Source organism: Rana temporaria, chromosome 9 (assembly GCF_905171775.1).
Source record: "Rana temporaria chromosome 9, aRanTem1.1, whole genome shotgun sequence".
NCBI lineage: Eukaryota > Metazoa > Chordata > Amphibia > Anura > Ranidae > Rana > Rana temporaria.
The window spans coordinates 131663122-131690749 of record NC_053497.1 but is presented as its reverse complement, the minus strand read 5'-3'; the positions used below and the strand labels follow the sequence as shown (position 1 = coordinate 131690749).

Sequence of the window (27628 nt, the reverse complement as noted above, 5' to 3'; positions counted from 1 at the left end):
CAGATCTAAAATACCTACAGGTTGCCCACAATTCCCTGCCTGGGATTGCTTTTGGACATCTAGGTGGTCCATGATGGTCCCCCCCCCCCCTCCCCTCAAAAACAAAAAACACACAGAAAAGAAAATTGATTTTGTAGCCGTGGCCGGCCCCCACCAATACACTTTTTTTTATGTCCCTAGACATACTGTGCACAAGACATCAGAAACTAAATAGTCTAATCTAGAGGCCAATATTAAAAACAATTGGCCACATGATAGCAAAATTGTAAAGATCTTCCAGCCACACCAAGTAATACCACTCATGGTTGTTTAGATTACATGTTGTTATTGTATTTACATAACAAGGGTCAGACTTAAAAGGGTTAAAAAAGATAAAACAGTGAATATGTCATACAATAGTAATCTATAAAAATTCATCCGATTGTTCATTAAAAGGAGAGGGGAACACTGAAAATCTGTCCCGTAACAGGACAGCAGAGGCCAGTATGTGTAATTGCAGCCCATCCCAGAGATGTTAAAAAAATAAAATAATAAAAAGGCCAGGGTGGCAAAAATTCAAGTAAATAAGAAAAAAAGAAAAGTCCAGGCTGTATTCATCACTCCAAATGAGTGGGACAGAAGAGGGACATTTTTTCACATATTTAAAAAAAAAAAAAATAAATCTTTAGCACCAATTTTAAAAGTCAGGATAGAAGAAGGGAGCCTTAAAAGTAGGTGTAAACAGCTTTTCCCCAAGTAACCGATCTTTCAAGTACTGAGAGCAGAAGCAGTCCTGAGTTGCCTGCCCACAGACAGTAGTAATCCGCATTTAAAAGAGGTATTTACGACAGCTGTTTGCCCCACATTTGCATTCCACTCGTATTCGTTTTTTTGGAGATCCAGTTAGGCCAGCCAATCCAAAATTGGTATCCATCTTTGTACTTTCAACATCAACTGGATCAACTGCAAAAGAAAAAAAAAAAAAACAGGGATCTGTAACATACCTCCTCTTACACTTGATTATGAGCGCTTGCTTGAAATGCCAACATTGGCCATACAATATTATAAATTGTCAATGCAATCTATTTTTACCACAATGTGCCACCAGATGGGAGTCATCCTACTGGATTAATGGATTTAGGACTATTTAAAGCTCTGTGTTCTACCCCTCAAGCGTTTCAGGCTGGGGGGGGGGGGGGGGGCAGTACGCTAAGCCAGCTGCCTTGCGAAGTATCTGGGTGGGGTCACTCCAGAGTCTGCAGCGGAGCCGACAACGCGCTTTTGCACATTGGGTCACAGAAGAGCACAAGTGCGTTCCTGTAACCCCCACACTCTTTAAGGCTGGGTTCACACTTGTGCGATGCCAGACAGCACATGTGATTCGCAACGCATTGCTGTACACATCAAATGCGATTTCTGTGCGATGCAAATTCAGCCACACAGTTTGTATGGTTGCATTGACACCAAAATGGTGCAGGACCCTTTCTTTGATCCGCACTGGAATCAGATTGCATGGGTGTTCACACGCATGCGATTAATGCACCGTGTCACAGTTCACACTGCAATCCGATCTGTGGGTGTCATTTACTTTGTATTGACTCCCGCAGTGGTTCACAGAGGGAAGTGTGAACCACCAGCAATTCGGGAACCCGTACTGGAATTGTGCTGGTTCTGCATCACACAAGTGTGAACCGAGCCTAAATCAGTAGCTAAAGAAATCCAAGGCCCCTTTCACATGGGCGATCTGATCATGTCCGCCTTTCAGTTTTTCAGGTGGATCCAATCGGCCCCTCTAGTCTCTATGGAGCGGCGGATGTCCGTCGCCATCCGATCTGAACTTATTCCCCTTCCGTCTTGACGGATTGGATGGAAATGGACAGGCGGTCCGTTTCCATTCAATTGGCCCAAATCGGGCTATATCTGCTCAGCATAGCAGACCGGACATGTCGGCCACCTGATCAGCGGCGAGCAGCAGAGAGAACTCCCCCCCTCCACAAGTGGATCCCTCTTCATGGAAGCGCCTGTGTTAAAGGGGCTTAAATGCATAACTGGACCTTGCACCTTGGGTAGGCAAAAAAGCTTGATGGCTGAAGATGTTGGGGGCTGCAGGAAAAAAAAAAAAAAAAAAAAAAAAAAAAACCCCACACCCCTTCAGCTACAATAATCCTTGGATTTGCCAATTGTTTTCACTGAAAGCAACATCTGCTTGTGCATTTTTACTACAATGTCCAGTTTAGTAATAGATTTACATTAATGCAAGAGATAATTAGAATTTACATTACATTTGTGGGAAAAATTATTTACCCTGCATTCTGTAGTCAAACGTGAGCTCTTCTCCAGTACGAATTGTACGCGTAGAAAAAAACGCAATACGTGGCAGCCTCTCGTCCTGATTATCAATAAAGACGTTGTATACTTGGAGGTTAGGCCTGCACTGTAGAGGAACATGTAAAGGAATCAGATACACCTTGTAGATCACACTTTTTCTATGCCAATCAGACCCTCTTCTGCTTGTATGATCCCCCCAACCAGGGCGGATCATTACCATTATTTAAAGCGGATCTCCACTCTAAAGTGGAGTCCCGCTGATCGGCACCCTCCCCCCCTCCGGTGTCACATTTGACACCTTTCAGGGGGGAGGGGGGTGCAGATACTTGTCTACAGACAGGTATCTGCACCCACTTCCGGCCCTACGATACGGGCAAAGGACGGGTTTTTTCTCCGCTTCCCGTCCGTCCCCCGTTGTATGCTGGGAACACTCGGCTCCCGGCACACAGCGGGAGCCAATCGGCGGGCGCAGCGCGACTCGCGCATGCGCCGTAGGGAACCGGGCAGTGAAGCCGGAGCGCTTCACTTCCTGGTTCCCTCACCGTGGATGGAGGGGGGAGCAGCAGGGTGACGAGCGATCGGCTCGTCATCTGCTGCGATCACCGCTGGACTCCAGGACAGGTAAGTGTCCTTATATTAAAAGTCAGCAGCTGCAGTATTTGTAGCTGCTGGCTTTTAATATATTTGTTTAGTGGCACATCCGCTTTAAAGCTGAAATGTAGCCTGCTCATCAATGCACATTAGCTGCAGCCACGCTGCTTTGCGGAACTACAAGAAATTTACCCAATTGCATTAGTTGGACAGTATAAATGACCCATTTAGATAAATAGGGCCATGCCACAACCACCTTGCAACTGCATGTAATGTGCACAGGCAGTAAAGAGGTAACAGAACGCCTCCTAGCTGCCTTCTGAAAAGCGATCCACCACAGTGGAAAAAGCCAATGCAAATTAGCCCTAAGGGAGATCATAGATCGCCCTTCACTCTACATCCATCGCCCTTCACTCTACATCCCAAGCCATTCTAGAGTGATCCTTGGGCTAATAAGACGCGCTTGGCGGCCAGTAGCCAAGCACAGCACCCATGCACTGGGGGGGGGGGGGGGGGGAAAGGGAAGAAGAATTGCCTGTTCACTAGTGTTCACTCCCATATACACCACTCAAATATCCCAGAAGCAGAGGCAATACTTACACTGTGGTTCACAAAGTGCGATATATTTCCATAGTGAGCAGCATCTACGGTGTAAACATCTTCAATGTAATCCAGGTCAAACAGATAAGTTGCCCCCTGTCTGTCGTAGATTTGTCCTCTACGTTCCGCCTCATCAGAAGTGATTATCTGAAATACAGATTTAGTGAGACATCTGCAGAGAACACCCAATTACTACATTTAGAGTAGTATGTTCCTATACCTCAATGCAGATTGGTATTAGTCCTAATAATATTATTATTATTATTATTATTATTAATACAGAAATAAAAGCCCACAGAGGGGAAATGAGAGGGAAAGTTGGGACTTACATTGTTTATCTAAAATTACAACATTTTAACGAGGCAAAAAAAAAAAAAAAGTACATTTAGATTACTATTGTATGTCCATGTTAAATGGTGCTGGTATTATTATTAAGTCCCAACTTTCCCCCTCTGTGGGCTTCCAAACCAAATTATTCCACATCTACAATATTCTGAAGAAATGAAAGGCTTGTTTACATAATTACTGAAGCCCCAATTAAACAAAGTGATAACCCCCCCCCCCCCTTTTAAAAAAAATAAGCATGTCATACCTGCTCTGAAATGATTTTGCAGAGAGCAGCCCAGATGTTCGTCGGGAACTCCTGGCCCCTCCCTCCTGTTGCGTGCCTCCCACAGCAAGCAGCTTGCTATGGGGGCACCCAAGCTGAGCTGAAGCTCTGTGTCCCCACACGGAGCCGCAGTTTGGCCCTGCCCCCCCCTCTCTCTCCTAATTGGCTAACTGATTGACAGCAGCTGAGCCAAATTGCGCCGCTGCCGTGTCTCAGCCAGGAGGGAGCGTCCCGGACAGCTGAGGCACTCATGCACATCGCTGGACTACAACAATTACAGGTAAATTATCTCAACCTTCATCTACTCAGGTTTAATTCATCAACAGAGTGGGTGAACTATATACCAAATATTCTGTTGCCATTTTTATCAAGAAAAAATTTAACCAAAACTACCACTAGGGCCTCATGCACACAGGCTTATAAAAAGATAGGTTGCACATATAGAGTTTGAGCGCAAATGCATTCCACTGGAAAGAATATTTATTCTGGCCACTGGAATACATGTACAGGTATACATACAGTTTTCTTTATGCTCAAAAACACCTCTCAGAATGCTCCTTTGGCAATTTTTTTTTTTTTTTTTAGCCTGTAAACACCCAAGTGTGCATGGCTACATAGGATAAACAGACGTGCTTTTACAAGCAAAAAAAAATTATATAGATATAGCCTCAGTTTGTAACGGTAGTGTGCTTGAAGCAGGCATTGGCATCACGATTTACTACAAGAAACCACAGATGGAACCTGTATGCAAGCTAAAAAACCGAAGGACAAGTTGCTTTCATCCGAGAGACTTTTCATACATGGATTTTGCTTTGTGGACAAAAAAATAAAAAATCCCAAGAATAATAAAAACTTGAAAACAGAAATGGAAGCTGCAACTTTGAAGAGGTGCAGACATTAAGGCTGTTATTCTGACCAGGGCAAGATCGGTATACTGAACCGGTCAAATAGGAGTTCAGCTACAGTAGCATTAAAGCGGATCTCCCGTGGCTATTCGTTCTTTTTTGGGCATTAAATTATTTATGGCGTATAAACAGAGGACTCTTCTGCTGTTTAAAGTCATCCGCTGTCCGATTTCGTCTGGAATTAGAACTTATATTTTCTTTGAAACGCCGTTTCCATTTTGCTTGTGGGCACTGTGAAGCCCACAAGCACTCATTTCCTTGTTCCGAGCAGTGATGTCAACTTCCGGGTTTCCATCTAAACGGGCGGTGTCTCGTCACACTCGGCTCTCCTATCACAGATTGCTCTGGAAGTGACGTCCCGTCGCCGCCATCTTGCTACACCACTTGACCCTTCTCACTATATCATTACTGTGCAGGAGTGTGGGGAGTAGCAAGATGGCAACGACGGAACGTCCCTTCCGGAGCAATCTGTGATGGGGAGCCTGATGTGACGAGACAGCAGCGTTGCGCTTTAGGAAATCCGGCGATAACTCAGAGGAAGCCTCCGCAATGAAATGAGAAAAGCTCCCAGGCGATATTGCGGATAAAGAATATGACGCACTACCCGCAAAAGAGACAGGAAGGCGAGTGACAGCTGCTAACAAAGGTACCGTCACAGAAAAAAAAAAAAAAAAAAAAAAACACCTTCCGTTCCTTAATGCATACTAGTCTGCTTTTTGATTAAGATAATGTATTGAAATAGGGTGGAGCTCCGCTTTAAGCAGAAGCAATTAATACATTGCAGTTTTTAAATCCTTTAAAGTGGTGGCTGCATTAGTTTCCAGTAATACAAATTTCTGTATTAAGGTGGTTCCACTGAATGGAGGAATAATGGACACCCTTGTACATACAGCAGCACTATCAATATTGGAGAGTGGGTAGTGTTAAAGTGGTATTACGCAATGACTAGTATTTAGCACTTCCACCTAGCAACACTAGGGTTGTCAGTTAGAATCCCAACCATGGCGTACCTGCCTTTAGTCTGCCTGTGTGGGTTTCCTCCGAGGACACTGGTTTTCTCCCACACTCCAAAGACATGCTGGTAGGTTAATTGGATCCTGTCAATATTGGCTCTAATATGTGTGTATGAATACTACTTAGAGACATTAGACTGTAAGCTCCATGAGGGCAGGGACTAATGTGAATGTACTATACACATGTAAAGCGCTGCATACATTCACAGCCCTATACAAGCAAAACTAAAAAGAAGTGTGGCATGAAACGGCGCCACTTATGTGCAAAATAAAGTGATTAACCGCTGCCTTCAAATTTTTTTAGCCTATTGCCAAAAACCAAACGCATGTTGAGGCGCTGGCTACATAATAAGTTAACTCAAATGAAAAAAAAAAAAAAAAAAACCCACACCCTCTTGTGATACAAATAAACTATAGAGTCCTTGTGAATATATATTTCTTCACATCCACTTCTTTTGAATATTCACCACATGCAATAAAGTGATAAACGCCATGTGCTCTTCTCAATCAATGTGCACCTCCACCTAAAAGGTAAGGCGGGCCACTCACTAGATCACTTTTGGCCACCAGATCACTCACCACTTTGGGCGATTAGGTTTCTATAATGGATATATCCTGGACATCCACTCACTGAGCTGTATCCTTCAATGTTACCAGGGATAGCTCATAATAAAAAATAAAAAAAAAAAAAAAAAAAAGATACCCAATAATCATGCACTACGTTTAATAAAATAGACTATTAAAATAAAAATAGCGGCGCACCAACATTTAATTGTGCCCTGGAGCATCACCCACTATGCAAAGCCTTGGATAATACAGTTATCACCACCACTCGTGTCTCTGAAATAATGTGCATTCTACCTGGGCCAGAACTTTCACCAATGTACAGACCTCAATGCATTTTCTCAGGAAGTCAAATTATTAGAGTTGTTTATGTGCATCACAAGAGCTTATGAATATACAATGTAAAAATTTGGTAGCGCAGAGGTTGAAGACGTTTTATACGATTTTTTTTTTATAGTTCATGGAATTTGGATATTGATTTGTTATCAGTTGATTACTGGAATGTGTTTCACATACAGTATCTCACAAAAGTGAGTACGCCCCTCACATTTTTGTAAATAATATTATAACTCTTCATGTGACAACACTGTAGAAATGACACTTTGCTACAATGTTTTGTAGTGAGTGTACAGCTTGTATAACAGTGTGAATTTGCTGTCCTCTCAAAATAACTCAATACACAGCCATTAATGTCTAAACCGCTGGCAACAAAAGTGAGTACACCACCAAGTGACTTTCCAAATTGGGCCCAAATAGCCATTTTCCCTCCCTGTTTTCATGTGACTCATTAGTGTTACAAGTTCTCAGGTGTGAATAGGGAGAAGGTGTGTTAAATTTGGTGAGATCACTCTCATACTGGTCACTGGAAGTTCAATGTGGCACCTCATGGCAAAGAACCGAGGATCTGAAAAAAAGAATTGTTGCTCTACATGAAGATGGCCTAGGCTATAAGAAGATTGCCAAGACCCTGAAACTGAGCTGCAGCACAATGGCCAAGACCATACAGAGGTTTAACAGGACAGGTTACACTCATAACAGGCCTCGCCATGGTCGACCAAAGAAATTAAGTGCACATGCTCAGCGTCATGTCCAGAGGTTGTCTTTGGGAAATAGAGATATGAGTGCTGCCAGCATTGCTGCAGAGGTTGTAGGGATGGAGGGGTGGGGGGCATGTCAGTGCCCAGACCATACGTCACACTGCATCAAATTGGTCTGCATGGCTGTTGTTCTAAAGATGATGCACAAGAAAGCCTGCAAACAGTTTGCTGAAGACAAGCAGACTAAGGATATGGATTACTGGAACCATGTCCTGTGGTCTGATGAGACCAAGATAAACTTATTTGGTTCAGATGGTGTCAAGCATGTTTGGCGGCAACCAGGTGAGGAGAACAGAGACCAGCGTGTCTTGTCTACAGTCAAGCATAGTGGTGGGAGTTTCATGATCTGGGACTGCATGAGTGCTACTGGCACTGGGGGGCTACAGATCATTGAGGGAACCATGAATGCCAACATGTACTGTGACATACTGAGGCAGAGCAATGATCCCCTCCCTTCGGAGACTGGGCCGTATTGCAACATAAAGACCCCAAACACACCTCCAAGACAACCACTGCCTTGCTAAAGAAGTTGAGGGTAAAGGTGATGGACTGGCCAAGCATGTCTCCAGACGTAAACCCTATTGGGCATCTGTGGGACAGATGCCTCTAACAGAAGGTGGAGGAGCACAAGGTCTCTAACATCCACCAGCTCCGTGATGTCATCATGGAGGAGTGGAAGAGGACTCCAGTACCAACCTGTGAAGCTCTGGTGAGCTCAAGAGGGTTATGGCAGTGCTGGAAAATAATATTGACACTTTGGGCCCAATTTGGACATTTTCACTTAGGGGCGTACTCACTTTTGTGAGATACTGTATATATATATTTTTTTTCACTCAAGTCAATTTAATATGTAGCCAGCACCTTAACGTATGATGTTTACGATTAGCACTTTATAAGTACCTGTAACAAGAATTAAACCTAAAAGCAAAACATACTTAAGATTACCATTTCTTACATGGGATAACTGTATTCATTTTCTTTTCTATTTTAATGTGATGATACAGACAGTAAAATCTTTTTCAAAAGAACAAGCTCTCCAGCAGAATGCATCGGTTATAGAGATGAGACAAACCATCTAACACTAGCGGCGGTGCTTACAACGACCAGCTTTTATGCAAATCCTTTATCCAGAAGAATTGTAGGGTTTAAATGTATTTTTGGCCCCGATCCTCGTCTTCTGGGGTCCCTCGGCGGCTGTCTTGGCTCCTACCCGCATCAGATAAACCCCTCTGGAAAGCTCTTTCCCAAGGGGGTTACCTTGCGGGCTTGCTTCAGAGTCCAGCATTTGCGTCTATAGACACGAATGCCGGACTCGGCCCTGCCCACATCATTGGATGTGATTGACAGCAGCGGGAGCCAATGGCTGAGCTGCTTTCCATCTATCCAATGAAGAGCCAAGAAGTCCGGGCCGAGATCCAGCGCATTCGACGCAGGACTTTCGTGGGCTCAGGTAAGTAAACAGGGGCTCGGCAATGCTGTTATCGGATTGGAGAGGGTGCTGGCCATTTTTCAATTGAGGGATATGGAACTGACAAAGGCCCCGCACAAAGTGAATTTCGCTTGCACTTGACGAATAAATTAACACCAGCTAACACTTTATAAGCCGTTTCTAGAGAAAGTTCTTTGGAATAAAGGTTTTATATAAAAGCTGACCATTCTAAGCACCCCTGTCAGTGGTAAATAGTTTGTCTCAACTTTCTAACTGTTACTTTGTCTGGACAGCTTGGTCTGCAGTGGTTGCAAACCCCCACATATAGCCAGTGAAGTGACTGGCCTCAGGTGATCGAGATTAAACAAATCCTCCTATATAATTTGTACCTGATAATCTGCAGTCTGCTCTTCTCTACAAAGTGCTGAATCTATAAAACTTAAGAGTTCAGAGAAAACAAAAAAGAGAAGGTGGTGGAGATGAAATTAAACTTTGTATAGCTCAGAGAGCTGGTTGGAGAGAAGAGACACCCCCTGCCACACAGGAACAGAGCTGAGGCCCTCAATCAGCTAGAGATCCCCCACCACCTTCTCTCTGTGTTAGGAAAAACTTGTCAAAAGTGATTCATGCTTATAGAGGAAGGAGGCAGCAGACAGAAATTACACACTATAGAGGGATATGCCTTGTTCACATTTCATGTCTGAGGTTTACAACCACTTTAAAAAAGGGCCAAGTCACTAGGTGTGGTGACAGACATTTTACCGCATATTAGCCTTGTCAGCTTTGAACAGACAGAGGCTATGGGTCTAATAAAATTATGCCATTTGAAAACTTTAGAAAGGTTTTAAATTTTGATTCTGCTATATATAAAAAGGAGATATTCTTTATCTCTCAACATGTAATTTTCCTTGTGAAAAGTGCTTGGAAGAAGGTAAAGATCAAGTGTCAGTGCATACCAGCTTACCTCTCCTACATATTCCATTACAAAGCTGTTTTTGCGTATCTTCTCCAGTGTCCTCACACCCCATCCCCTTCCATCAGGGGTCCTAAAAATACAGAAGTTATACTGGATTCCTTTCTGCACCACTCTATTTGGGCACAATGGGCCACATCGGCAGAGGGAATTGCATTCATAAATTGGAAAGCCTGGCTTCACTTTCACTTGTCCTTCTTCATTATAAGCAAATTTGTGCTGAAAACCTCCAGGGCAACAGCCTCGCTCATCTGTAAAACAGTCCCGACATTTGCACCCTACAGCAGACTTGGTAATGGTCACTCCTTCCCCAACCCTGTACTCATTAATGTACACAAAGTCCTTGGGTGGACCCTCTAGATCCACTTCATTTTCTACTGTTATAAGACCATGGTGTGCCCGTTTGGAATTCAGATGCTGCTCCCACAAACGAAGCCGTTGCCTTTGCTTGGCTTTAAGCACCACGTAGTGCGAGAGGCTGGAGTCTAGTCTGCGGGGGCAGCGTCCAACTACTTTTTTACTGGTTGATGTCCCGGCAGCCTTTGCTCTTCGGAAAAGCTCCCGCTCCAGATCCCGGTGAAACTGCCGAATTAGATTAAAACATCTGAGATGGCGACGTGGTTCCCACGAACAATCAGTATCCGGGTAGCCTTTCCACTTCACAAGGTAATGTTCCTCCTCCTGAAGGGTGAAAACATCATAAATTATGTAAAGTCACACTGCGCTGCTTATTCTAATGCCATCTAATTCCACTATGCTCTCTGCTGGCCTGAATGGGGTCTGCCCAGTCCTGGCAGCATGTCTGCTAAAGCTTTACATGCTGCTCTCAAGGCAATGTCACAGGCAGTATAGCTAAAAGGTGTTTACCACCACAGTCTCTAAACCGGCATGAGTCCAACCTGCAGTTTCCTTTAACATGTGTTCTGGAGAATAAAATGGTGGCACTTTGCAAGTCACACAACATTTGTGCAGCCAAAAAAAAAAACCCCACTACACTAAAATTAATTTTAGTCCACACAAACACAATAGAATACCCAAAAATTGGGTAAAATATTAAAGATAATGTTGCGTAAACAGATACAAAACCAGTCAATATTAAAAACTATGCATAACTGCAAAATGGTGACAAACTAAAAAAGGTACCTAAAATTTTTCATAGGTGACACTGTTAAAGTTTTTACAGGTTATAATTTGGACTTATTCATCAAGCCAACATTTTTAGCGATACCTCATGTGGTTTACATTACACATGTGGCACCTATGATTGCATAAATGTAATCCCCCCTATGTAACTTTGTACTTTACTGCAATCACAAGGGAACGAACAATCCCCCCTTATGAGATATAGCTTTGGGCAGGTGGCATGCATGCTTTATGGAGACATCAGGGGTTTATTAGACGCCCAATGTTTACTCTTCCCTCCAATGACACTAATCAAGCACAAATCATGATATGGGGGGGGGGGGGTGTTCCTTCGCACTAGTGTCTATAGAGCTGCCCAGATCACCTTTACTGAACAGCTACAAAAGATGACACTCGTCTCCTGACTGCTGCCATGAGGTTTCTATACCCACTTTCTGCCTGGACATTTTTTTATATGTTCGGCCGTCAGCAAGTGGTTAACAGTCAGGACACACACTTTCTATGACCAGTTAAGACAGAAGCGGAAAAAAAAGGAAACCTTTACAAAAGGATCTGTAATAATAGTGCATTTACCTGCACCCTCTTATAGTCACACAGATATTCCACTTCAAAATTGCAGATATTTTTCCGGTTCACCCCAAGAGCAGCACAACATACATGCTGAAGTCGACATAACTCCTGAATATGAGACTCTGTGGACAGACCCTCAACTGAACAACCTGAAGAAAATGAAAAAAAAAAAAAAAAAAAAACTCCATCAGCAGTGAATTACAAGTAATGGGTTATATACAAAATAAAACAAGAAATAAATAATAAAAAAACACCACACCCCCCCCCCCCACACAAAAAAAACAAAAAGGCATTTGGAGTTTTTCAAACTTTTTGTGCATAAAACCACCACCTATAAAACAAAATTAGAGAGCACATCATTTGTTACAAAACTTATTGGACCATTTTGGTTTTGGAGAAATACATTTTTAAAGTGGTCAGTGTTTTATAAGACAGGAATGCACAATTATTGGTCACCAGGTTGCAAATGCTAATGAAAAGAACTGTGGTGACCAGTCCAATGCCAGTGGGTGGAAGGGCACTGAAATACAGCTGTATTGACTCCCAGGGTTTAGTTCTATTATTCTGGGCTTACGAATAAATGCAGCAAATATCACTGGGCACGTACAGACAGCAGATCTTCCACGGCCAGCTCGGAGCTCTATGATATACACATCTGGCTTAGGAGTCCCTGGGCCTTATGATAACACTTCTCAAGAATGAAACAAAACGAGCTTGTGGCGGTCCAGTGGTCTTGTTTGTATAGAGGAGGTGGTGATCAGTCTGCTGTTAGGGATGGGGGGGGAGCACTCCCCAGTGTGGGCAGGTTTTACATAATGCGCTAGTAGGCGATGCATCTGGGCAAAAAAGTTGTCTCCCATCATCTGTATTCCACTCAAGCATAAACATTGACTCGGAATGTATGTACAAATATTTAATTAGGCCTCATTCACACGAGGCTGATCCGTTGCCACTTGTCCGCCAGCTCAGCAGGAGATCTCTTCGTTGATCTGACGATATTGTTCCGTCTATTGAGATGGTTCCTGCAAGGACTGCGCAGGCGCAATCCTTGCCGATGGAAATCACCGAACCTCCAGAGCGGAGTGGAATATGAGGTAAGTGGCCAGTCGGGCTCGCTCCGCCTCCTGGCTCTTTTTTTAACATCCTCCAATCCACAGGGATGTTAAGGAATGAGCCTGGATGCCGGCCGAGGTTCGGAGATTTCCCGTCGGCAAGGATTGCGCCTGCGCAGTCCTTACAGGAACCATCTCGATAGGGGAACCATACCGACAAGTCACTGGCAGATGACAGGTCCCTTTGCTCACTGAGCTGGGAGGGGCTTGTCGAGCGCCGCTGCTCGTCTATGGAGAGATCGGACAGCATGTCAGCGTCTGTTCAGGTCCGTCAAAAAAACTGACAAGCAGACCTGAACGGTCCGCCCGTGTGAAAGGGGCCTAAAATAGATATTCTAACACCACAAAGATCAGTTTGGTCAACTTCTAATGGATTACCACAAATCATGAAACTTATTGCTTATGGGTCATATTTAAAAAAATAAATAAAACGTTTTTCCTTTTACGGACATGGTATACTTACTTACCTGCTCTGTGCAGTGGTTTTGCACAGGACAGTACCAAACCCCCTCTTCGCTGATCCCCCCCATAGCAAGCCTCTTGCTAGGGGGTACTTCTGCAGTCTCTAACCCAAGTCGTGGCGTGTGTGTAAACATTGAGGGCCAGTTCACACCAGACGCAGTTTTGTGTGCATTTTTCCTGCACAAAATGCATGCAGTGTTTTCCATGTATTCCAATGGCTCTAGTTCACACCACGCAGTCAGTTTCTGCACCGGAAACTGACTGCATGGTGTGAACTAGAGCCATTGGAATACATGGAAAACACTGCATGCATTTCTAGTGCAAAAAAAAGGAAGACGAAACTGCGTCTGGTGTGAACTGGTCCTGATACAGCATGGCTCAGCCTGCTCCTTCCTCACAGGCAGGGAGAGGAGTCTGCCTCACGCAGGCACAGAGATGGATTGAGATCAGGCAAATATGGGGGGGGGGGGGGGGGGTAATTACCAGTACCTGAAAAGCTAAAGCAGAACTAGACAAATCAAAAATTCTGTGTGATCACAATACTGCTGCAATAATTAGTACATTGGAGGATATATATTTACTTGTATTAAAGTTTCTTCAGTTGCTGCCTGGTTTCTGGCCTAAAAAAAATTAAAATTGTGGCCAGAATGTCATACATCCCAGAATTCTTCATGGGTGCGTTTTTCATGGAGAGAAGGGGCTCTCAGCTAAGCACACCCTCTTGCCTACATGCCTGAGCTAAGTGCAGATTGATTCCATTTGGTAAAAATGCTGCAGAGAATTATCTGACCTTACTCAAGATGGCCACAATTAAAAAATGCTAGTGGGCGATTTTCCAAAAGGGATTTCTCAACAAAAAAAATATGCGGATGCATGGATTTGCGTTAAATATTTTAAATTAATTAAACAGCGTTTCAGTTTTTAGTGATGAGATATACTTAAAGTTATGAACAGTTAAAACATTTGTCTTGTCAATTTTAACCACTTCCATACTGGGCCAATTCTGGCACTCCTCCCCTACAAGTAAAAATCATATTTTTTTTGCTAGAAAATTATTCAGAACCCCCAAACATTACATACTTTTTTTTAGCAAAGACCCTAGGGAATAAAACAGCGGCCGCTGCAACACGCGGAGAAAGGGGCGGAAAAGAATTGATATACATTTTTTTACTTTTAGTATTTCCCTTTAAATGGTATCACTTTTATTCCTATTCCAGGGAATATAAACATCCCTTGTAATAGGAATAGTGCATGAAAGGTCCTCTTTAGACACCAGAGCTATCCCTCTATAGCCTGTCCTGGAGGGAAAAAAAAGTCAGTGTTTTAATTTGCTGAGCGCAGACATGACATCATAACGTCACACCCAGCCTTTGAAGATCTATTAGACCCCAGATCTCTCCTCCAATGCAGCCGATTAGACAGAGCATCTGCTTCACTGCCCATTAACGGGCCAGTAAACAAAACTTGAAACAAGAAGAGACGAAATCCTTGTCACTTCCCGTTTCTGATGTCACACATTGGGAACATCATCCGTTACTCCCACTGTGTCCAGGGGAGTTGATGCCACGGGAAAGCCTGGTAAAGGCGGCAGAAGTGTCAGGCATGAAATATCTAAAAGATGAAAATAGCAATGGATAGACTCGACATTTCATGCTTGAATCTCCATCATAAACACAGGATATTTTCATCATGTTAAAGTTTTGTTATACTTTACTTTTTGTACTACTAAATGTGACTACCAATCTATAATTTCCTGTTTTGCTTTGGAGAAATCTAGCAATGTGCAGCTAGTTTGCTAGGTAGTTCCGTAAGGAACGTCAGTTTTTAATATGTGAACTGTATTTCTGTGTTAAATAAAATCTCTCTGTACGACTATATTTCTACCAGCATACTGTGCCTGTAAAGTCCAACAACTAGCCCCTAGTTAATTCTCTCTTCATATATATTAGGACGTGGCACCTTTTATTACCAAGTATCCACATGCTCACTACATGTGAGGATACTGTCCCCCCTTCCTATTTCCTGTAGCCTCAACCATGATCCTGGAATAACTGCTAACCAGGGCGTATAGAGTGCCTTAAAGCGGTGGTTCACCCTCCTCAACATCATTATACCATTACATTCGGCATCGTAGCGCGAGCTACGGTATGCCGGTCTTAAATTTTTAATCCCCGTACTCACTGTGCTATCGATCATTGAAGATTCTGACTCCCGCGGGGAATGGGCGTGCCTATGGAGAGGGAGGATGATTGACGGCCGGCTCTGGCACGTCACGCTCCCCAAAGACAGCCGGAGTAGGTCTCGGCTCTTCACGGTGCCTGCGCACAGGCTATGCGCAGGCGCCGTGAAGAGCCAAGCCTATTTCGGCTATTTCCGGAGGAGCGTGACGTGCCAGGGCCGGCTGTCAATCACCTTCTCTCACCATAGGAACGCCCATTCCCCGGAATCTTCAATGATCCATAGCACAGTGAGTACGGGGATAAAAAAATACAGATAGGCATACTGTAGCTCGCGCTACGATGCCGAATGTAATGGTATAATAATTTTTTTTTTTTTTTTTTTTTTAATAGGGTGAACCCCCGCTTTAACAAAGCATTCATACACCTTGAGATTTTCAACATTTTGTCATGTTACAACCAGACACATAAATGTATTTTATGTGCTAGACCAACACAAAGTGGCACATAATTGTGAAGTTGCCTGATGATTCATACTCAAGTCGTGTCCAAGTTGCCTCCCAAAGTCGTGCTGGAAGTCGTGTTGTGTTGCCCCTGTGTGAATGGGCTCTCAGGGAGAGGAGACCGATGGTGTGTCCCTTGTATATAATAGACAACCAATCGGTCACCTCCCCCACAGTAAGACTCACTCCCAGGGTACACATTTAACCCCTTCCTTGCCCCTATAGTGTTAACCCCTTCCCTGCCAGTCACATTTATACAGTAATCAGTGCATATTTATAGCATTGTTCGCTGTATACATGTGAATGGTCCCAAAAATGTGTCAAGTGTCCAATGTGTCAGCCGTAATATCAGTCATGACAAAAAAAAGGGCATAATTCAATCCCCTATTTGGTAGGTGCTATATTGCGCAAACCAATCACTATAAGCTTATTGCGATATTTTTTTTCCACCAAAAATATGTAGAATACGTGTCGGCCTAAAATGAGAAAAAAATAATATTGGATATGTATTATAGCAAAAAAAAAATAAAAAAAAAAAAATGTTTTTCCCCAAAATATTTATTGCGCAAAAAATAAAAACCGCAGAGGTGATCAAATACCACCAAAAGAAAGCTCTATTTGTGGGGAAAAAAGACGCTAATTTTGTTTGGGAGCCACGTCGCACGACTGCGCAATCATTCAAAGCGCAACAGTGCTAAAAGCTGAAATTTCCCCTGGGCAGGAAGGGGGTATATATGTGCCCAGTAAGCAAGTGGTTAAAATATAGGTTTGGTTTCCCCCTTGATGTTATTTTTCGCTAATAACTACATATCACGTTTTGATTTGAGGAATAAGCACCTAGTTTTACATGTGAAACCTAGATGGGGTTGTAGAGAATGGAAAATGGGAAGGAGGCTTGAGGTTGCGCATTATGGCCGCTGCATGATAGCGAGGCTTGGTTTCTTCAGGTTATATTTATAGCGATGGCTCAGTGAGTCAGGAACTGATGGAAGATGTCACGCATGATGAAACATGTCGGCCGGTGCTACATGCCGACGCCATCACACTCCATGTGATCCCAGAAGTTCGGGTGTTCTGCTTTGCCGGCAATTGATTTTATCCTACAAAGTATACAAACTGTATTCACAAGAAACCCTCCTTTTTAGTATTACACTGTTGGAGCTTCTTTCTTTGTATGATTGATCATTCCATGCTCCTGGACGATTGGGATGTCCCGCTATGAGACGAGATTACAGTGAAGGATCCTAGGGGCTCGATTTTTGCTACCTCGCAGAGGTCAGTCTGCTTGCCTGTTTGACCAGCCTAGATATAGGTGGTGCCGACTATCTGGCAAGAGTCCTTGACTACTCTACATCCAGTCACTTGGTGGTGGAGATTTGCTTTTGGATTTTCATCATTCAAAAGAACTCATTCACATTTAGATTTCAAAGTGTTTTTACTATTAGGCCTCATGCCCACTGACTTTTTAAAAAAACGGGCTGTAAAGCTAGTACAGACGCCAGGAAAAAAGCGGCGTGAACGTGATTTTTTCCACATTTTGCATTGAATTCAATGCACGTTTTGCCGCGCTTTTCTTTCTCTATTCAAAATCAATGGTTCCCTATGGGAGCCCATTGATTTGAATAGAGGTCGGATCAAAATGATCTGACTTGCGGGGTGACTCGTGTGCAGAGAATGTTGAAGGGGAACCCCGCGAAAAAAATAAAAAAAAAAAGAACACGGAGTGGGGGTTCCCATATTGATGACAAGGGCCTCTTCCCAACAACCCTGGCCGTTGGTTGTTGGGGTCTGCGGGCAGGGGGCCTTTTTGAATCTGGGAGCCTCTAGATCGCAGCCCCCCACCCTATGCAAATGAATATGGGGTACTACACAGATTTTTAAATTTATTAGGCAGCTCCGGGGGTCTTCTTCCGACTCCGGGGTCTTCTCCGCCTTCTGCCGTCCTTCCGCTATCTTCTTCCAGCTCTTACTAGCGGCGGCCCGGTCTTCCCCGTCATCTTCTTCCCTCTTCTCTTCCGATGTTGACTCAACGATCTCTCCCTCTGTAATGCCGGGTGCGCAGTCCACAGCAATTTATATAGGCATGGTGCATGGCCACATACCCCCCCTCTTATGTCACAGTCCCATCATGCTCTGGGCGGCGACATCATAAGAGGACCACGCCCCATGCCTATATAAATCGTTGCGGACCGCACACTCTGCATTACAGCGGGAGAGATTGTCGAGTCAACATTAGAAGAGAAGAGGGAAAAAGAAGACGAGGAAGACCGGGACTCCGCTAGTAGAAGATGATAGCGGAGGATCGGCAGAAGGCACCGGAGAGCGCGGAGAAGACGCCGGAAGAAGACCCCCAGGGCTGGCTGATAAATTACTTTAAAAACCTGTGTAGTGTGTTTTTTTTATTGACACTTCCCCCCCCCCCCCCCAGTTGAATGGGTAGGGGTACGATGTACACCGTACTCATTCACATAAGGGGGCCCCCCAGATGCGGCCCGCCCTATTAAAGGGGCTCCCAGATTACGATAAGCCCCCCACCCGCGTCAACCAATGGCCAGGGTTGTCGGGAAGAGGCCCTTGTCCTCAACATGGGTGCTTTGGGGTAGGGGGCCCCTTGCCCCAACCCCCATGTTGAGGGCATGTGGCCTGGTATGGTCTAGGAGGGGGGGGGGGTGCTCGCTCCCTTTCCTGACCTACGTGCTCGGATAAGGGTCTGGTATGGATCCTGGGGGAAGCCCCACACTGTTTTTTTTGGCGTGGGGGATTTCCCTTAAGATTGATACCTGACTGAAGTGTCTGGTGTCATGCTGGGGGGAACCTCACGCAAATTTTCTTTTACATTTTTTGCGGGGTTCCCCTTCAAGATTATCTGCACACGAGTCGTATCATCTTGATCTGACTTCTGGTGCGACCTCTATTCAAATCAATGGGCTCCAAAAAGGGAACCATTAATTTTGAATAGAGAAAGAAACGCTGGACGAGGCTTATCACAGCGTTAAGCCTCGTTAAATCGCGTTTAACACCCTTTGCCGGCATCTGACGTCTTTACAGCTCCAACGCTGGAGCGAACGCACTGGTCCTGTTTTTTTTTTTTTTAAGCTTAAAAATGGCTCAGCCATGTATAGCTCAAAAACGTCATGGTGGGCATCAGGCCATAGGCCAACATGTAGAGCCGTTTTTAAGCTGAAAAAAACGCTCATAAAAGTGGCTGCAAAAACATCCGTGGACATGAGGCCTTATTTGTTTGCTCTTTTCTGCACAATGCACTTTATGTTTCACCCAATTAGTGTGTCATGGCACTATTAGTACTTATTCATATCTATTGACTAGCAGGATTTTATTTTTGTTTATGCTCCCTGGTTAATCACTGCAGTCTTCATTTTACATTGTAATACATTATATAATTTAGCGCAGTATACACCCTTTTTTTATGTACTCTACGATACAGGCTTGATTGGAGTGCTGCAGAGATAGTTCTTCTAGAGGGTTCGCCTCTCTTCACAGAGGAATGCTGGAGCTCTGACAGAGTGACCATTGGGTTCTTTGCCACCTCCCTGACTAAGGCCCTTCTCCCCAGATCGCTCAGTTTGGCCAGGCAGCCTGCCCTAGCAAGATTCCTGGTGGTTCCAAACTTCTTCCATTTACAGATGATGGAGGCCACTGTGCTCATTGTGCTTCTAGGCTGCAAACATTTTTCTGTACCCTTCCTCAGATCTGTGCTTCGATACAATCCTGTCTCTGAGGTCTACAGACATTTTCTTGGACTTCATGGTTTGGTTTGTGCTCTGACATGCACTGTTATCTGTGGGACCTTATATAGACAGCTGTGTGCCTTTCCAAATCATGTCCAATCAACTGAATTTACCACAGGGGGACTCCAATCAAGTTGTAGAAACATCTCAAGGACAATCATTAGAAACCGAATGCATCCAAGCTAAATTTTGAGTGTCATGTCAAAGGCTGTGAATACTTCTATACGTGTGATTTTTTCTTTTTAATACATTTACAAAGTAATGAATTGAAGAAAAGTAAAGCGCTGTGAATACTTTCCAAATGCACTGTAAACGCGATCATGTGGCGCTGAAGCTACCAAGATAATTTTTAGGATTCAGACCTCATACACCGTTAGATTTTCTGCAGATGTTTGTCTTCAGATTTACCAAAACCATACAAGTCAAACCTTAAGAGTTTCAATTTGTCTGCAATCAGGCCGGCCCTTGCACTACATGGTTTTGGTAAATCTAAAGGGAAAAAAAAAACACACATACACAACAAAAGTTGTATAGTGTATGTATTCACGCTTTTAGCAGCTTTTTTTGCATCTTAAAAAACACCTCTTCATGTTATTCTATGGCCTCAAAAACACTGAGGCCCCTATTTACTTACCTGAGCCGTGGGCACGATCCCGCATTGTCGTCCCCACGGCTTTTCATTGGATAGAATAGCAGCCATTGGCTCCCGCTGCTGTCAATCAAATCCAATGACGCGGCCGCTGGAGGAGGGGGGGGGGGGGGGGGGACAGGACGGGCCGAGTTATACACTCTGCAACTACGTACGGCGAGTGTATGACACGGGTGCGCGCCCGCAAGGTAACCCCCTTGGGGGAGACCTTCCCTGTGGGAGTTGGCTATTGCCGGGGTGGAGCCACCGTGGGACCCCAGAACAGGAGGATCTGGGCCACTGCAAAACGAACTGCACAGTGGGAGGTAAGTATGACACGTTTGTTTTTTTAAGCTTGAACCTTTAGTATCACTTTAAGCCTCGCCAAGCGTTTCTCTGCCTCTATTCAAAAATCAATGGATTCCTATGATTTGAGTAGAAGTCGCACCAGAAGTCGGATCATGATGATCAGACGCACGGCTTGTGTGCTGAGGATCTTGAAGGGGAACCGCTCCCCAAAATAAAGATCCATACAAGACCCTTATCCGAGCACGCAGCCCAGTAGGTCAGGAAAGTGTGTGTGTGTGTGGGGGGGGGGGTGGGGGTTACAAGCGAGTCCCCCCCTCCTTCCAAAGCACCTTGGGCCTCTTCTGGACAACTATGGGGTACATTGTACTCCTCCCCCCCCCCCCCCAAAAAAAGCCAAGAATGAAAACACAACACATTTTTTTAAAATAATTTATTAAGGCAGCTCCAGCATCTCTTCCGATTTCTTCTCCCTCTGGTGATGTCTTCATTCTCCAGTTCTTTCTCCCTCCTTTGAGGTCTTCTCCCCCTCTCTGGTTCTTCTCCTCTGCCGGGCCTTCCTCTCTCCGCTGTCTTTTTCTCTGTTCTTCCTTCGATGTTGTCTCGACACACTCTCCTAAAGTATTGCTAGGGCCGCCGTGTGCTATTACTTATAAAGACATGGGGCGGGGCCATCCGGTGACATCTGGCAGGCCCACCCCTTGTGACATCCATCACCTGCTGATGCATGATGGGGCGGTGATGTGACAAGGCGTGGGGCCTCCCCATGTCCAAATAAGTAATGGCACCCTGCGGCCCTAGCATTACACCGGGAGAGCATATAGAGACAACATCGGAGGAAGAAAACAGCGGAGAGAGGAAGCAAGGCAGAAGAGAGCACAGAGAGGGGGAGAAGAACCGATGGATGAAGACTTGCCGGAGAGAGAAGAAATTGGAAAAGACACCAGAGCTGCCTTATTAAATTACTTTAAAAAAAATTGTGTAGCGTTTTCATTCTTGTCACTTTTTTGGGGTGAATGGGTAGGGGTACAATGTACCCCATAGTCACATAGGGTGGCTTTCTGGGATCTGCCCCTCTGTTAAAGATAAGCTTCCCACCCAGACAACCACCGGCCAGGGTTGTCGGGAAGAGGCCCATGTCTCCCATCAACATGGGGACAAGGTGCTTTGGGGTTGGATGTGCAGCTCCCACCACTCCATGTTGAGGGCATGTGGCCTGGTATGGTCCAGGAGTCCGGGGGCTCGCTCGTTTCCACCCCCAACCTGCCAGGCTGCATGCTCGGATAAGGATCTGGTATGGATTTAAGGAGGACACCACGCCATATTATTGGCGTGGGGGTTTCCCTTAAAATCCATACCACAACGAAGGGTCTGATATTGTCTGGGGGGGGGGGGCCCCACACCAGTTTTTCCCTCTTCACTTTGGAAAGGGGTTCCCCTTCAAGATCCTTAGAACACAAGTCACGCCACAAGTCGGATCATCATAATCCAACTTCTGGTGCGACTTCTACTCAAATCAATGGGCTCCCATACGGAATCATTGATTTTTGAAGAGGCAGAGAAACGCTGCTAAAAGTTAGCGTGCTAAACGCGCATCAATACCAATGCAAAAAGCTACTAAAAGCATGTTTTTACAGCCACTTTTTCCTGGCGTCGGTAGTGGCTTTGCAGCTCGTTTTTTCTAACGCCCTGTGTGCATGAGGCCTTACACAATGCTCAGAGCATGCTGAGCAAAACAAGAACAAAGCTCACAGCCGAATTGAATAAGCCATGGGCATTTTAAAAGAGAAGTTTGGGGTTAATTTTTAATTCGTACTTACCTCGGTGGATGGAGCATCAGACCGATGCTGCAGCTCTCCCCCGTCATCTCTGCACTGAGAACCAAGCCACTGAACACAGTCGATGGCTTGCTTCTCACATATCCCAGAGAGGAAAGCTGCCGACTGTCAAGCCCCGTACACACCACTGGTTTTTCCAGGCATAAAATAAAAAAATAAAAACCTTTGGTTTTCATGACGGTTTCCTGCCAAGCTTGTCTTGCTTACACAGACTGTCATCCAAAATCCCACCAGTCCAAAGCGCGGTGACGTACAACGGCACTATAAAAGGGGAAGTTCCATTCCAATGGCACCACCCTTTGGTCTGCTTTTGCTGATCTTGCGTTAGTAAAAGTTTGGCGAGAGACGATTCGCGCTTTTCAGCCTTGTGCTTTTCAGTCAGTTACATCGTGACATCTCCATTACAAACGCTAGTTTTACCAGAAAGAGCGCTCCCGTCTCATTCTTGATTCTGAGCATGCAAGTTTTTGCCCTCGGAAAAGCATACACACGACCGGTTTTCACAACGGGAAAAAGTCCGCCGGGAAAATAGAGAGCAGGTTCTCAATTTATTTTTCCTGTCTGGAAAACTGCAATGGAGCATACACACGACCGGTTTTCACGGCCAAACGCTCTCATGGCAGTTTTCCTGCCGGGAAAACTGGTCGCGTGTACTAGGCTTAAGTGTCTTTCCTCGCTGCTTCTCCGCGCTTGGAGCGATGAGCTGTGGAGGGGCGGGGAGAGGTCGTCTCAGCGGCTCGCTGTGACTGCAATCAATCAGGGCAGCTGGCGGATCCCGACTTGGAAGTTGTGATAACGCGCTGCCTCGGCTGATGTAATATTACATAATTATGTATTTCAGCCACTAGGGGCGCGCACCCCCTGCTCGCCCCTGGTGCCGCCCGCGTGCCCGGCAGGCGCGATCACCGCCGGGCACCCGCGATCACTCGTTACAGAGCAAAACACACAGCTCCCGATCCTTTCAGGGGGAGAAATGACTGATCGCATGTTCATACAATGTATGAACAGCGATCTGTCATTTCTCCTAGTCAGTCCCACCCCCCTTCAGTTAGAACACACCTAGGGAACATACTTACCCCTTCCTCGTCCCCTAGTATTAACCCCTTCCCTGCCAGTGACATTTGTATAGCACTGATCGATATAAAAATGCCAATGGTCCCAAAAATGTGTCAAAAGTGTCCGCCATAATGTCAAAGTACCGATAAAAAAATAAAAATAAAAACGCAGGAGGTGATCAAACACCACCAAAAGAAAGCTCCATTTGTGGGGAGAAAAAAAAAAAAAGGGATGCCAATATTGTTTGGGAGCCACATCGCACAATTGTCAGTTAAAGTGACGCAGTGCCGAATCGCAAAAAGTGGCCCGGTCATTGACCAGCAAATGGTCATAAATTCAAGCACTAGGGTTGTCCTGATGCCGATACTAGTATCGGTACCGATACCAAGCATTTGCCCGAGTACTTGTACACAGCAAATGCTTCACCTGATACTTGTACTGTCGGGGGGTGATCAGTGCGTGGGGAAGTTACAAGCACCAATCACCACTGACTGTCCCGTGTCCTCCTCCAGCCCCCCTCCGTTTTGCTGCAGTCTGTCTCCCTCCCTCCATGTCCCCCGCCGTGTGTTTCTCTCTCTCCCTCCGTGTATCTCTCCCCTCCCGTGCTCCTCCTCCACCCCCTGGAATTGTCAGGATGGAGAGCGGGGTAGGAGCCGGTAAATCCGGCTCCTTGCTCCGAATGGACAGTCAGTGATCACTGACTCTGTCCATTCACATAACTGAAACATCGTAAACTGCGATTACAATGTTTTAGTTTATGAATGAAGAGAAGACGCTGTTTTCTCTCCTTTCATTTTCAGCGCAGCTGATGCTGCTGAGAAAGGGACAGGTGAACGCGTCCCTAGTCCCTTTCCCTGTCTCAAAGGGGAGATGTCAGAGGTCTGTTAAGACCCCTGATATCTCACCAAAGCCCCCCAACAGGGCTGAAAAAAAAAAAAAAAAAAATTAAGAATAAAAAAAAAAATTGTAGGGAATTTTTTTTTTTTTTTTAAAAATTTAAAAAATATTGTTAAAGATAAAAAAAAAAAAACTACTGACACATGTGCCGCTGTCACATGAGATTAAAAAAGGTATCGGTATTCGGCGAGTACTTGAAAAAAAAAGTATCGGTACTTGTACTCGGTCTTAAAAAAAGTGGTATCGGGACAACCCTACCAACCACACATCTTGCACCTACAGGTAAGCCTAGATTAAGGCTTACCTGTAGGTGCAAGACATATCTCCTAAACCTGCACGGTTTAGGAGATAGCCACAGTAATTACACGTGCTGATGTGTACGGCGCGCCGTAGACATTGGCGCACCGAAAGCGCAGTTTTTCTTAATGCCATTAATGCTGTATTTCCACGCATGCGTGGGGACCTGCCGGTCCCAGGCGCATTTGTGAGAGTGAGATCATTGCCGCTCCAGCCAATCACAGCACTGGAGCAGCGATAACAGGAAGAAGCGACGAGCGAGGGGACATGGCGGCAGACATGACTTTCGATCACATGTAAGTGACACACAATGAGCTAGTAGGCTGTGCATACTAGCTCATTATGCCTCTCTCGCAGGTTTTTTTTAAAGTGAAGGGTTTACTTCCTCTTTAAAGGTGGCATTCGGAGTACCACTTTAAAGGGGGGATTCTTCCCATTGACCACCACAATAAGGGCATTGTTCCTACTAAGCCCTGATAAATTGGTTTTAGTAAGGGTTCCTCGAGACATGAGTTATTTTTGGGGTTCCGCTAGACCAGGGGTGCCCAACCTTTTGAAGAGTGAGGGCCACTTAAGCAACTTGGTAACCAGCCGCAGGCCACAATGAGCGGAGCAGGCAGAGGACAGGTCACGGCTACTCTATAGGCCCTCTGATCCGCCCCGATGAAAGGGGACGAATTCCCTTCTGTTTTTCAGATTGGAGGTAGGTGGGCGTAAACGGACATCTGACTCTCTATAGAGGTGAATTGAGGGTCCCATTTGGTTGGGCTGATCATGGGAAAAGGTCTTAGACTGCTTTCACACTGATGTGCTGTGGTTTGCCCACACTGTGGGTGCAGCGTAGTGCACCTGTGTCTATCCTGAGGGTTAGCTGAACTTTGCCATAGACTCCGCCTGTGGCAAAAGCCAGTGCTGTAGAGGAAGCATTGGCTTATGGGGCTCTGCTCCGCAGCCACTTTCTTCCTCTACCACCAGCTTCATTCACAACACTGATACCACAGGTATGGCGGGTCGGCAACCTGCCATCTGGGCTTGCCAACCCGCCATTCCAGAGCAGGAGGTCGCGGGCCACAGAGAGCCCCACGGGCCACCCCTGCTCTAGAGTTAAAGCGGGGGTTCACCCTAAAACATATAGATACTGTTACATCCAGCATACGGCTGACATCAACAGTATGCTTGATTTTTTTTTCGCTGTACTTCCGTTTTTTCGTTCTTTTCACCCGGCTTCCGGGTTCTCGCTCCCCCGGGGAGTAGGCGTTCCTAATACGACGCATAGATGATTGACGTGCGGGTTAAACGCGTCAACGCCTTCCGAAAATATCCGAAGGGGACTCGGCACTTTACGGCGCCTGCGCAGTCAGCTCTACATGGCAGGCGCAGGCGCCGTATAGCACCGTAAAGAGCCGAGTCCCCGTCGGATATTTTCGGAAGGCGATGATGCGCTTTACCCGCAAGTCAATCGTCTCCTGGGAGGATCAACACTCACTCCCAGGAGACATTGCGCAGAGCTCCCCGTCGGGGGAAAAGGAGCGACATGCCCACTCCCCGCAAGGAGGAAGACCCGGAAGTGAGGCTGAAGATAGGTAAGTGTCCACATTTAAAAAAAAATAACAACGCTACAAGCCTTTATTAAGGCTGGAGATCGGTTAAGTAAAACGTTTTTTTTGAGGGTGAACCTCCGCTTTAAAAGGTTGAGAAAGCCTGATATGTTTGGAGGTTCTAATAATTTTCTAGCACAAAAAAAAAAAAAAAAGTAGCTTGTAAGAAGCAAAATGTCAGAAAAGGGCCTGGTCTTCAGGTGGTTAAAAACTGCACCTCCCCACTGAAATACATTGAAAACATATCAATAACACCCCCGCTGTTACATTTTGAGTCACATTTTCTTTTTTCACAGGTGCTGGATGATGTAAGGCAACCAAAGAACACACTGGAATGCAGCAAAAACCACATATGCATGTTTGCAACACAGCAGTGCCAAGGCATCCAGAATCCTGTGCCCATGCAGGGCTTATTACCCTCGCCGGGATGCACAGGAATTCCGGGACAGGCGCTGCCCCCCCCTCCAATCTGTGTTCAGGGACATGTCAGATTAGGAGCAGTGCCCGTCTGTCCAGCCACTGCACCCCAAACAACATCCATTGGAACGCCTGTGCACCTCCTTCCACAGACATGCTCTTTCATATGCCCCGTGTGAAGAAGGCTCAGTGTGTAACTTTTTGTATTATGTCTCTCTGATGTGCTGGAGAAATAACTTCCCATGTACAATCCCCTCCTGGAGCTCGGGACCCCCTGCCTGGGACATGGCTGAGATCAGCACCAGGGAAAGGGGGGGCCCGGGCCATCCAGGAAGAGTTCTAGGAATACAAACAGCCGCTTTCCTTCCAGCACAGCAGTGCCCAGACTCCACACTGAGGAGGGCACAATGTTTAACCCGAGGGGGGCAATGACAGGGCCTCTCTATAAGCACCCCTGCTCTCCAGTATAAGGGTAACAGCCCCACCCGGGACACATGCACTCTCCTGTCACAGGTGACCGCACACCATGGAGACCAGAAACTGAGGGTGAGGAGTGGAAGCCTCGGCTCTTCATACACCCATCTTCCTGGAGTCCCCCCCTGCACCCAGCCGTCACCTCCCCTCCTTCCTCTCCCTCACAGCACCCCAAACCCCACTTCTTACTCCCCGGGACACTCACCACGGACGGCGTTTAAATTCTCCGCCATGTTGCGCGGGACAGTCTCAGTGCCCCCCGGTTACAGTCTTTATTCTGATTGGCCCCTAAGCCCCGGCGCGGGCAGCATG

General features: G+C 45.6%; 1 protein-coding gene across 1 annotated transcript; it reads right to left on the bottom strand.

Annotated features, from left to right (window-relative positions):
- Positions 1-305: 305 nt before the first annotated feature.
- SUV39H1 (suppressor of variegation 3-9 homolog 1) lies at positions 306-27628 on the bottom strand. Its single transcript, XM_040324529.1, has 6 exons — positions 27522-27628; positions 11806-11951; positions 10081-10770; positions 3499-3645; positions 2284-2413; positions 306-942 (listed from the first exon to the last, which is right to left on the bottom strand). The coding sequence occupies exons 1-6, from the start codon at positions 27547-27549 to the stop codon at positions 809-811; spliced, it is 1275 nt and encodes a 424-aa protein (XP_040180463.1). The 5' UTR covers positions 27550-27628; the 3' UTR covers positions 306-808.

What these genes read in the sequence shown, in the direction of transcription:
- SUV39H1 (XM_040324529.1), bottom strand. Translation starts at nt 27,549, where the DNA reads ATGGCGGAGAATTTAAACGCCGTCCGTG. An exon ending in GTGACTATAAGAGGGTGCAG is followed by an intron (nt 10,771 to 11,805) that starts GTAAATGCACTA and finishes TTCACCCTTCAG; the next exon opens with GAGGAGGAACATTACCTTGT. An exon ending in CGCACTTTGTGAACCACAGT is followed by an intron (nt 2,414 to 3,498) that starts GTAAGTATTGCC and finishes GTTCCTCTACAG; the next exon opens with TGCAGGCCTAACCTCCAAGT.